Source organism: Humulus lupulus, chromosome 5 (genome assembly GCF_963169125.1).
Source record: "Humulus lupulus chromosome 5, drHumLupu1.1, whole genome shotgun sequence".
In the NCBI taxonomy this organism is placed as follows: Eukaryota; Viridiplantae; Streptophyta; class Magnoliopsida; order Rosales; family Cannabaceae; genus Humulus; species Humulus lupulus.
Window position 1 is genome coordinate 97713185 of NC_084797.1, and position 12150 is coordinate 97725334.

General features: G+C 29.5%; 2 protein-coding genes across 2 annotated transcripts; one reads left to right on the forward strand and one right to left on the reverse strand.

Annotated features, from left to right (window-relative positions):
• The first annotated feature begins 2361 nt into the window (after nucleotides 1-2361).
• Nucleotides 2362-5374, forward strand: LOC133779320 (protein FAR1-RELATED SEQUENCE 5-like). The gene is made up of 4 exons (XM_062219295.1): nucleotides 2362-3409; nucleotides 3738-4373; nucleotides 4653-4798; nucleotides 4922-5374. The coding sequence occupies exons 1-4, from the start codon at nucleotides 2362-2364 to the stop codon at nucleotides 5372-5374; spliced, it is 2283 nt and encodes a 760-aa protein (XP_062075279.1).
• Nucleotides 5375-7236: 1862 nt separating this feature from the next.
• LOC133779321 (uncharacterized) lies at nucleotides 7237-11700 on the reverse strand. The gene is made up of 11 exons (XM_062219296.1): nucleotides 11416-11700; nucleotides 10873-11256; nucleotides 10740-10760; nucleotides 10596-10673; nucleotides 10294-10356; nucleotides 10013-10087; nucleotides 8996-9447; nucleotides 8800-8914; nucleotides 7654-8138; nucleotides 7517-7529; nucleotides 7237-7389 (listed from the first exon to the last, which is right to left on the reverse strand). Exons 1-11 carry the CDS (start codon nucleotides 11698-11700, stop codon nucleotides 7237-7239), a joined length of 2124 nt encoding a protein of 707 aa, XP_062075280.1.
• Between the last annotated feature and the right edge of the window lie 450 nt (nucleotides 11701-12150).

The window sequence follows — 12150 nt, forward strand, 5'->3', positions numbered from 1 at the left end:
CTAAAGTGTCACATTGAAACAAATTCAATTAATTTAGAATTAATTTGTTGCTAATCAATATTTAGGTTTAACTAATATAATGAACCTATACAATTAAGTCCAACTCAGATAAATGAGCCTTAACAATTGGGCTTGTATGGAGGAGGGTTGGGTCCAGTATGTCATTCCCACTACAATGGCCCCCTATCTTCCATACAATGTCTAAAAGACATGAATTTAAACCTTTGTTTTATTAATTGTTATTAATTGATTAGGTCCACTATAGTCATGCAAAGCAAATAGGCATTCACAAGTGGAATCACCCATAAGAGAGGAATTTAAACTTTACATTTTCTAATGGGCCCAAATAAAACATATCATTTTATGAATATTTTATTGAGAATTTATAGCAAATGGCCCAAATTAATTGCATTTGAAGTCCAATATCCCTATTTTTAAAATGGTAGAAAAATGGCCTTTTTAGATGATTAATTTACTAAATTAACCCTAGTGTATCATTTATATCATCATTCTCAGCAAGAACACGTGAAAGATGAGAGTTATACAACCAAAAAAAAATTCTCAGCAAAAAAAAAAAAAGAGACAACGAGAAGGAGAGGGAGAAGGAGATTTGCAGCATTTATTCCTCCATTTTTTCCGGTAAAGAAGAATTTTGGTTAACTTTCACTTGTTTTATATTGCCATCTCCATCTTTCCAGCATTTTCCATTTTCTTCTCCATCTTTCCAGCATTTTCCATTTTCTTTTCAGTGTTTTAAAACAAAAATTTAAGTATATTTGCTTTCTTTAGGCCATCATCCAATTTTTCGGATCATTCTTCCATTTTTCCACAAATCTAGAGGTATTTCTCTTCCTTTTCATTATTTTTTGTTTTTCTTTCTGATTAGTATACTCATTTTCCTGTGTAAATGGGTTAGAGACTATTTGCAATATTATACTGAATTGCTTAATGACATTCATGCGATATTATATTGAATTGCTTATTCTCATTCATGCGATATTATACAAATTGAAATGAACAATTATTTTTCTTCCATATATTCTTTGTACGGTTCAGGAACATTTCTGTTTTAGGTGGCCATCAATCTAGCATTGATTGATTTTGTCTCTGGTATTGTTTCTGCGAAACCATTGTGGCCTAGAACTAAATGCATTTTCAGAATTGTATATTTTTAATTTATCTCTACATATGTTGTATGTAGACAATAAGTGATAGCATACAACCCATTATGGATAGAAATTTTGATGAGGTTCAACAAATTTGGTTTTAACTTTGTATTATTGTTATAGCCAAAGACTTAGATGTGTTTGCAATGAACCCTCCAAGGAGAGTTTAAAAGAAGTTCTTATAGCTCTTCAAGCATTTAGTTTGCATCTCAAAGCTAAATGAATAAGGCTTTAATTTATGTGCAATTTTAATATTTTGTCATTTGGAGTTACTATTTAGGATTCTTATAATTTTCTCTTGGAATCTGTATTGAGATATACTAATGAATGATTTCTGATTATTTTTTTTGTTCCCTCTGCATCTATGTCAGCATATGTATTTTATATCCTAGCATCTAATACAAATGGACTGATTTCTTGTGCCACCATTAGCTTTTTTGTTATTATTATTAATTTTAAAAAATTTCTGTGTTAAATATTAATGGGGTCTTCATTACAAATTGGCAATTTAAGTCACTTGGCTTGAAGTCTTTTGCACTCCCAGCTGTCCATTTTTTACTGATTTGCTTCTAAATACAAGACTATTAATTTTGCCTCACAATTGTTTATGATTATATTTTAATGATTTCTTTGGAAGGGTATATTTGTTTTTGAGAATCTTTGCTTTGCTTATATGGTTTCTTTCTGAGTTCATAAAGTGCAAAAATATATGGTGGTGTTCTAAATGCTAGAGTGGTCAAATAGTTTTTTGAAGCAAATATAATGAGACATGCCAATTTGAGTTTCTTTTCCACAACTCAACTCTTCCATCAATGAAAGTCTCTTTTAAGTTGGTTTTGTCATCATATATTTGATCAAAATTCTGAATTAAATAGGCTATTTAACCATTGGAAGGTGCCCATGAAGTTTAGTTGCAATATAAATTATTAAATGTGCTTGTTGAAATGTATTAAATGGGTTTGTTGAAATGTATTTGATTGGTATATCTGTTTTGTGTGGTGTCATATACCACACTTGGTTTGCCAATATTATTCCAAATTTTTTCTCCTTTTTATGTTGTATATGGTTTCATAATTTTGGTATATTTATTTTAATATCTTATGTTATTTTACTTTCTAGCATGTGTAATAATGTTGTGGTATACTAAGTTGTGTTTTCTAATCTTCCTTCTTTCTTATAATTTTTTTTTTCAGTTATGGGAAAGGTTCCTATTACAATATTGTATGATGGACATTGGAATGATAACAAAAAATTCGTGAGTTATAGGTTGACAGCTATGTTGCTTAACGACAATGCCACATTTTTAGATGCTTTACAACTATTGTATAAAGAGTTGCCTCTAAAGTTGGATTGTCATCGCCACTACATTAGGATTTTTGTTGATATGAACCTTGGAGAGAATGGAAATAATATTTTAGAGGTTATGGGTGATAGTGGTATGAGTTGGTACCTACATATGGCAAAATCTGATAAAGAAATGAAATACCCACTCATTGTAAGTTTTGAGGAGCGTCCAATGGTTGAACTAATTCAAAAGTCCATTGAGAATAGTCGTTTGTTGTTGGAGTCTGTTACTGATCACTCCTCTATAATGGATTCAGATTTGTCTTCAAAGTTTGGCACAAACTTTGAAGTAGGTTCATCGTCAAATTCTCATGGTGGGAGCAGTGGTAGTTCAACTGTTCTAAGTACCAACACGAACAATTCTCCAACTTCAGAAAACGTAGACTCTATATTTGTAGATCCCATTGGATTGGAAGATCTAAAAGTCAAATACTTCTTTGAAAGTAAAGAAAAGTTGAAGACTGCATTAGGGTTGATCTCAATTAAGAAATTTTTTGAATTTGTGACTATTAAGTCTAACCAAACTAGATTGGTTGTCAGATGTGTAGTTCCAAATTGTGAATGGTACATGAGGGCTTCAAAGTATGGAAATGGAGATTTTTGGATGGTAAGGAAGTATGTCAAGGATCATACTTGTCCAATTGATGTTGTGTTAAATGATCATCGTCAAGCTACTAGCAAATTAGTGAGTGATTGTGTAACTAACTTGCTAAGAGATGATGCAACAACATGTCCTAAAAAGGTAGTAGCTCATATGTTGAGAGATTATGGGGTCCATATTAGTTACTTCAAAGCTCGTATGGCAAAGGAAAAAGCATTGGAGGCATTACAAGGATCTGCTGATGAGTCATATGCTCTATTGCCATCATATCTCCATGCTCTAAAGTCTTCTAATCCTGGTATGTGATTGTTTGGTTTGTAATTTTTTGTTTTGTTTTGTTTTTGTGTATGTCTTTATTGTGTAGTTTTTTTTATTGATATATCTATATATTTTTCTTTAATAAAATATGTTTATGATGTACTCAGCACATATTTCAATAAATAACACATATTTCTATGTAGTTTTTTTGTTATTTATTGTTTATCATGTTTAGTATATCAGTTTTTGCCATCAGTATATATATTTTTTCACCTATAGTATATGTGTTTCCTGTACTGAGTGGGAAAAACAAGCCATCTTTTTATATAAATTGTGTTTATGATTTGTACAATCATTTCCATTTGTAGGCTCAGTGGTTGATTATCAAACTAATGATGAAGGCAGATTCTTGTATATGTTCATGGCATTTGGAGCTTCCCTTGAAGGATGGAAGTATTGTAGGCCAGTCATATCAGTTGACGGAACATTTTTAACAGCTAAATTTGCAGGAACATTGTTCATGGCATGTGCCATGGATGCCAATAATCATATATTCCCAATAGGTTTTGGCATCGGAGATTCTGAGAATGATTCTTCTTGGATTTGGTTTTTCCAAAGATTAAGAGGTGCATTAGGATCTCGAGATAATCTGGTTATTGTTTCAGACAGACACAGAAGTATTGAGAATGCAATATCTACTGTGTATCCAGATGCAGAACATGTCTTATGCACCTATCATTTGTTGAACAACCTAAAATCTGCATTGAAGTTCAAGGGCCATGATGTGCTATTTGAGAATTGTTCAAGAGCTTATTTGAAGATTGACTTTGAGTTTTATATGCGCCAAATGGAGTCAATCAAACCAAGAATTCGTGAATATCTTCTTCAAGTTGGATACGAGAAATGGGCTAGATCATATTCTACTAGAAGAAGATACACCATTATGACCTCAAATATATCTGAAAGCTTAAATTCTGTTTGGAAAGAAGCTAGAGACTTTCCTGGTATATGTTTGATTAAGATTTTTTTTTTCTGGTTTTCATTTTTTGTTTGTTATCTATTGTTTGGTATATTCATTTTCTATTATGGTATATTGTATTTTGTAACTGGTATATTGAGAAATATACAAGATGCAGCAAAAAGTATTGCTTATTTTATTTGTTAAACTAGAAAAAAAAAATTATAAAGTTTATGGTATATGATTTCCAGTAGCATGTATATGTATGTAATATATATATATATTGTTTTTACATATTGATCTAATGTTGTTTCTTAACTATCAGTTGTAGCTTTATTGGAAAATTTAAGGCAAAAGGTTCAAAATTGGTTTGATACACGTCGTTTGGAAGCAGCAAGCACATTTACAAGGTTGTCAAAATGGGCAGAAGACCAGCTTGTTGAGCAAAATCGTCTAGGTAGAACTATGAATGTAAGTCAACTTTAGCTATATCTTCTATTTACCTATGTGTATATTTTTTTTTACCAATGACAGTATATATATAGTACCCTTGGTGCACATGTTTCAATATTGATTAATGTTTTTCATACTCAGGTATACTCTGTTGGTCATCAAATTTACCAAGTTGTTGATGGTAACTTAGAATTTGTTGTTGAAATTCTAAAGCGCAGTTGCACTTGTCGCAAGTGGGACTTAGATGAAATCCCTTGCTCGCATGCATGTGCTGCCATAAGAAAAGCAAACTTGTGCCATTATACTTATGTCTCTGACTTTTACATGAAGGATGTTTTTGTGAGCACATATAATGGAATAATCCATCCAGTGGGAAGTCAAAAGTTTTGGGATATTCCTGATATTGTCAAAGATCATGTTGTGCTGCCACCCATTGTAAGGAGAAGAGCTGGCAGACCAAAAAAGAAGAGGATTCCTTCAGCTGGTGAAAAAAGGAGGCAAATCAAGTGTGGTAGGTGCAATGAAAATGGACACAATCGTAAAAGATGTAGAAATGCTATTCATGTGAAGATGAAATCTATGAAGAGGCTGTAATCTTGTGTTCATCCTCATTAAACATTCACTTTAGTTTTACCACTTTTAGTTTACTATTTGTTGGATTTGGAACATCAGGATGTTTTCCACTAATAATTTGGCTACATTCAATTGGTTATAGGTCATGTTAGAAATATGAGTGTGTTCAATTAATTGATGACATTTATTTTTGAAAGTGTTATATCTCAATTAGATTTGATGTTTCAAATACATTATGGTATCTTCTGTAATCAAATTTTAAATGGTATATAAGTTTAAAAGTATGTTTGTTATTTGAATTATGGTATATGACAGTGGCTATTGCTTATGGTTTATTAAAAAAAAATAGGGTACATGTATTATTATTTATTGAAGTATATCACAACACCTGTTGCTTTTGATTACATATAAAAAAATTTATGGTATATAAGTTTATCATAACGGTATATATGTTATTTGTGTTACAGTATATCAGATATAGAAATATCTTAAGAGATTTTGTTTTTTTTGTACATAATTTCATTAGCATGGTTTATCTTCTATTTGTATTACGGTATATGTATTTTGTATGTATAACTTGCAATCGAAAAAAATCCGGTATGGCACATAAGTTTACAAGATCGGTATATCTATTGTTTGCTTTACAGTATACCACTGTTATTGTTTTCTTACAATACCTCTATATATATATGTATGTTGTGGTGTAGGAGTTCATTAAAATAGTATATCTATAGTGAACACCAGTATATTAATTTAGGCTAATTTTAATTAGCTATGTTATATAGAGAGAAAAAAAATGGTATATTTATTTGTGGTATATAAGTTTAAAAGTGTAGTATTTCTGATATTTTTATAATGGTATATCACTGCCTCTATTACTTATTAATTGTTTGTTTTATTGTATATTAGAATTAAAATTACTTTATGTTAAAATAAAAGTTCAGAAAGGAAACTTGTTTCTGGCAACTTCCAATAATAATAACACTATTATTTATTTCTTAAAGTATATGACTTTGTATATATATATATTGTGGTATATGAGTTTAATATTATAGTATATTTGTTTTGAAAACTGGTATATTAGTTGAGGTTAATTTAATTTAGCTATAAAAATAAAAATATGGTATATATATTTGGGGTATATAAGTTTAAAAGTATGGTATATATGTTTTTTGTATAACGGTATATCATTGTTTCTATTGCTTCTCGTAAATTAAAAAAATTAGCTTATGTCAAATATAAGTTAAATAATTTCATTGATATATAGTTTTTAAATGATTATAAGAATGTTTTTTTCTATGGTATATTAGAACCCATGAATGGTAATTTCTTTATGTTATGGAGAAACATTTTTTTTTAACTATGGTTTTATTTGCATGGTATATATGTTATTTGACTTGTAGTATACCATATTCAAGTATCCATATTAATTAATTTTGTTAAAAATAAAAAAATACATTTATATCTATTATTTATACCATGTTTTATTTATTATTTGTTTTATGTTATACCATATGATAAAAAATAAAAAGTAAAAGCTTTTGGCATACATGTTTAATAGTATAGCATATCTATAATTTATATGACAGTATATCATAATTATCAATAGCTTGTCTTTGCATATATTATAGTATATAAGTTTACAACTTTGGTATATCTTTGGTTTGTCTAATGGTATATAAGTTTACAACTTTAGTATATCTGTGGTTTGTCTATATTTGTTGTGTTATACGAGTTTATTAAAAATAGTATATCTATAGTGAACACCAGTATATTAGTATAATTGAATAACATCTTTTAACTAAGATATCTTTTAATTACATATGAATATCCAACTTTTTGTACAGAAATATTAAAAAAAAAGTTGTTCGTATGTGGTAAGTTCACAAAACCATTTCTGTATCGCTATCAGTATTTCTCCTCTGTTTTTCCTTTCCCCAAGCATAAAGCTCCACAGCTAACTTTTCACGAAAGAATCGCATTTTTTGGTTTGTGATATCTTTTAAACTATTGTTCGACATCAAAGCTTCAGCTCTCTTGATGACAAACATTCCACATCAAATCTGCATTAGACAAAAGACACAAAAAAAGTCATATTTTTTTCTTAAAAAACAAGATATAACAGATGACAAAGCATATATACAACAAACAAAAGTGATATACCAGAGATTTTGTACTAGAGACAAACATCCCCATTATTTTAACAAAGCTTAAATGTAAAGATATATACTAAAAAGTTTGGCATACATCCAATAAGATTCATTTTTATTCAAAGTTTGCAAAAAAATATTTAAACTTACCCATTTTGTTGAACTTCCAAGTCTTCCACAAATTCCATATCAAAATCTCCTTCTTCAATATTTTTCCTTTCCTTGTAAAAATTTATAGATTGTAGAAGCATGGGTATCATCATTGAGTATGCAGTTACAGCTGTCATGACATTCTTCTTGTGCCCTTTCCCAGCCATGCTATCATATATTTTAATCTTTTTGCTCTTCAAGACGATTTCAACAAGCACCCAATGGTACATATCGCGTATGTAAACAGGGCTGTAGATAAAGTCCACATTAATCCATGGTGTAGGAATTCTCATTTTCTTCCCATTTGCACAATTCAGTAGGTAAGCATAAGGTTTTTTTTCCCAAGAGAACTGTTCGCTTGGATTGTTGATATATGTCTCCCAAGCTTTGTTGATGTAGCGATCACATATGGCATCCATTGTTGTGCACCTTGTGTTATTATGTCTTAATTTTTTACGCAAATAATAGAACACAACATCCATATGCTGAAAGAACAATAAGTTATTATTATTAAATGCATCTATTAACATAGAAGCATGGAAGAAAACATGACAAATATACCATTCTTCAAAAAACATATACAAGAAAATAAAAAGGAGCAAGACAAATATATCATTCATCAAAAGACATAAATAAAAAAGAGCACAAGTAAAATATACTATCTTTCAAAATGCTTATACCAGAAAATAAAAAGATCACAAAACAAATATACTATCCTTCAAAATTCATATACTAGAAAATACATATACCATTATTCAAAATACATATACCATTATTCAAAATACATATACCATTATTCAAAATGCATATACCAGAAAATAAAAATAACACAAGAAACATATACCATCCTTCAAAATTCATATACTAGAAAATAAAAAAAGAGAATAAGATAAATATATCATTATTGAAAATACATATACCAAAAAATAAAAAAGAGCAAGACAAATAAATCATTATTCAAGGTACATATACCAGAAAACAAAAAAGAGCACAAGTAAAATATACTATCTTTCAAAATGCATATACCAGCAAATAAAATAAATAAACTAATGCAGCAGCAATAACAAATACTCCAGTCCAAAGGATAAGTTTTGCAAATAAAAATATACATTATATGAGGCAAAACACAGAAGAAAAGAAACTTACATAATCACTGATACATTTTATCGGCGACCATATATCATAGAACCACATTTTGTGCTTCACAACATCTTCCACAAAGTTAAATGGTGGATCAATCGCTTCCTTTTCTACATATGTCCTATAAAAGAACAGATAAAATGATCATTATATGTAATTAAATTTTTAATATTTCTTAAATTAAAATAGTGAATAATTTTACCCTTTTCGTTCATCGAAACCTTCTTTCAGCCACTTTGTAAAATCCTTACATAATGTTAGTGATGGTGGTTTGTCGATCTCATCTGTAAATGGGTGATTTATTATGTTTTCTTCATCTTCTAAAGTTGAGGCTTGCTGAAATGGTGAGGCTTGTTTCAGTGGTGGAACTGCTTGAAGTGGGTAGACAAGCAATGGAACTTGCTGAAATGGTGAGATTTCTTCAAGTTGTTGGACTGCTTGAAGTGGGGAGACAAGCAATGGAGCTTCCAAAGGTGATATCCCTAAATCAAAAGAAGGTTGAGAGTGTTTTGGTGTTGTGGGAGTGTCTGGCTTTGCTCTCTTTATACGTGTACTCTCTCCTTCAGCTGACCCAAACTTCGTAGTGTATGGTGACTTCTGAGCAATTCCAGGTTTTATTGTCCTTTTTCCAAGCTCCTTGGGTTCTTCAAAAACCTATAGTAATAAAAGAAAATCAGTATACATATTTTCATATTAGCTAGTATATCATTTGATATACCATTCTTATATTTACATCATAAAAATATCATGTATATATATATATATTGATAGCTTAAGACATTAGAATATTTTAATAATCATCATATTTCATATATTATAAATATGAAATGAAGTTTATAGATTTACATAATGTTATAAAAAGTGTAGTGCAGCTACTGAAGTTAAACAACAAATGATCTGAAGTTTTTCTGATATTAAACAACAATATCTATTGACATAAAGTTAAACAACAGATATTATTAAAGTATTCAATAATTAGTCTTCCTCCTCCTCTTCTTCTTCATGGGACCTGCCTTTTTTTCTTCTACTTTCTTTTTTCTTGTGTACACTCCTTGCTTCTTTTCTTTTTTTTTTCTGCAAAATTAACAAAAAGAAAAAAAAACTTATTTTTGCACTAATATAATAGAGAGATATGTATTAATATTGCAAAGGCAAAATTAAATATATCATTAAAATATTTCAACAACCAAATAATTATATAATATATACTGATATATACCAGAATTTGAAATTTTGTTTCTATATTTCCTTGCTCTTGTTGATGTTCTTGTTCTACAATTGCAGCTGATTGTTCCTAAATAACAATTGATAAGTTTAAATATTATTAAAAAAAATAATGCATGTATATAAATATATATACCACAGGCTATAATAGATATACAAGAGGAAAAACAGATATATCAAAACAAATATAAATATAAATTTATGCATATATATATATATAACCAAAAACAAATGAGAAACGATAGACAAATTACCAAATAATTGTATAACATATACCTCAATTTCAACTTGTTGTTCAATATTTTCTTGTTCTTTTCCTTCAACAGTTGTTGCTTGTTCCTAGAAACAATGGTAAAATTTAGTATTGTAGAAGAAAGTATATAAATATATATATCATAGGCTATAATTGCTATAAGAGCAAAAAAGATAATTAAACTAATTGAAAATAAATATGCCCCATTAAAAAGGTATATATCACATATACCTTAACTGAAATTTTCCTTTCAAACACTTTTGTTTGTTATAAAAGTATAACATCAAATTATATATATATCAAAGGCAAACTATGAAACAACTACCTCAATTTCAACTTCAATTTGTACTTCAGCAGGTTCTTGTTGCAGTGGTGATGGGCTGGTCATTATTGGTGATTCATCCTACAAAATGATTTTCATTTTTAGTATTTTAGAAGAAAATTTACATTAGTATATAAACACATATACCTTAACCCAAACTAGATATACCTAAGGTAAAAACACATATACTAAAAACACAATTATAAATATCTGTCAAAGATAAAAAAAAACTGTAAATATTCTATATTTCATGTTATATATATATATATACTTCATATACCTCCATTGGTTCTTCTTGATCATATGTTTGTGCCTCTGTTGTTCTCCTTGCTGATGACACATTTGTATTGCCTTTGTTTTTTTCCAAGTTGTCTTCAAAAAATTTCTTGTGGATGGCATAAATGATCCTCTTCATGTCATTTATTTCAGATTCCAAGTGATCATTTTGTGTCAAAATCTTCTCATTTTGTTTGAGAAGATTCTCATTTTGTCTAAGAAGCTTCTCATTTTGCTTGAGAAGCTCACTGATGTCGAAATTGTACTCAGCTTTAGAAGATTGTCCAGCTTCTTCTTGAATTTCCTCATTGAATTCAGCATCTCTGAATTCAACCATGTAGCTTTTCCTCATCTCTTCATCAGTTGGTATCATTTGAAATAAAGAAACCTGTCAATGACATTATATTTCAATTAGTCACACAGCATAGTAAACCGAACTATATAACAAAGTTGAAGTTTTATATACCTAAATAGAAATAGCATAATCCACTAAATATACACATATTTATTTGAAACATCATAAGAGTTTTAAGTTTGGATTACTTACATTGGGAGCCTGAAACACCTTGGTGGAAATGTTCTCAAAAGTCGGTTGCTCAGTAGAAGACCAATTTGTTATTCTAGGGATTTGGTCTCCTATTTTGTTTGCGTAGATATGGGTAGTTCCTATGATCTCAAATGCAAAAATTTGTAAGGCAATTGCACATCCATCAACAGGATAATTCCCCCCATCACTCGTCCTATGTGGTGCCTTTTTGAGACCTTTAAAGGTGAGATCAAATGATACTCTCCCCCAATGATAATCATCAAAAACAAAATAATTATCCACCATATCTATGTGTTTTTTTTCAATAACTTTTGTTGGTTGGCTGCCAAGAAGAAAATTTTCTACTAAATGTAACCTAGCAAGCTTCAACAACAAATCCTCATCACATCCATCATATTTTATAAAAGTGTCTTCTAATTGTTTTTTTGTGACCGATTTATTTTCAGGAAATAAGTTTGTCCAAATAGAACCCCGCTTAAATGTCAAGCTTTCTATAGAAGGATCTATTTTTGTTTTCAATCCCATGATAATACTAAACTCTTTCAAACCAAAACTATATACATGGTCATTCACCATGTATTTTAATTCATCATCTCCACTCTCTAGAGTTCTAAGCACCATATGGTGTACTAGTGCATTCATGGGTGTAATCTTTAAGTCTAATAAATGTCCTAGAGAGCCTTTCTTAAAAATACTCATCAACCTAGGACCTAATTTTGTTTTTATTGATTCTAT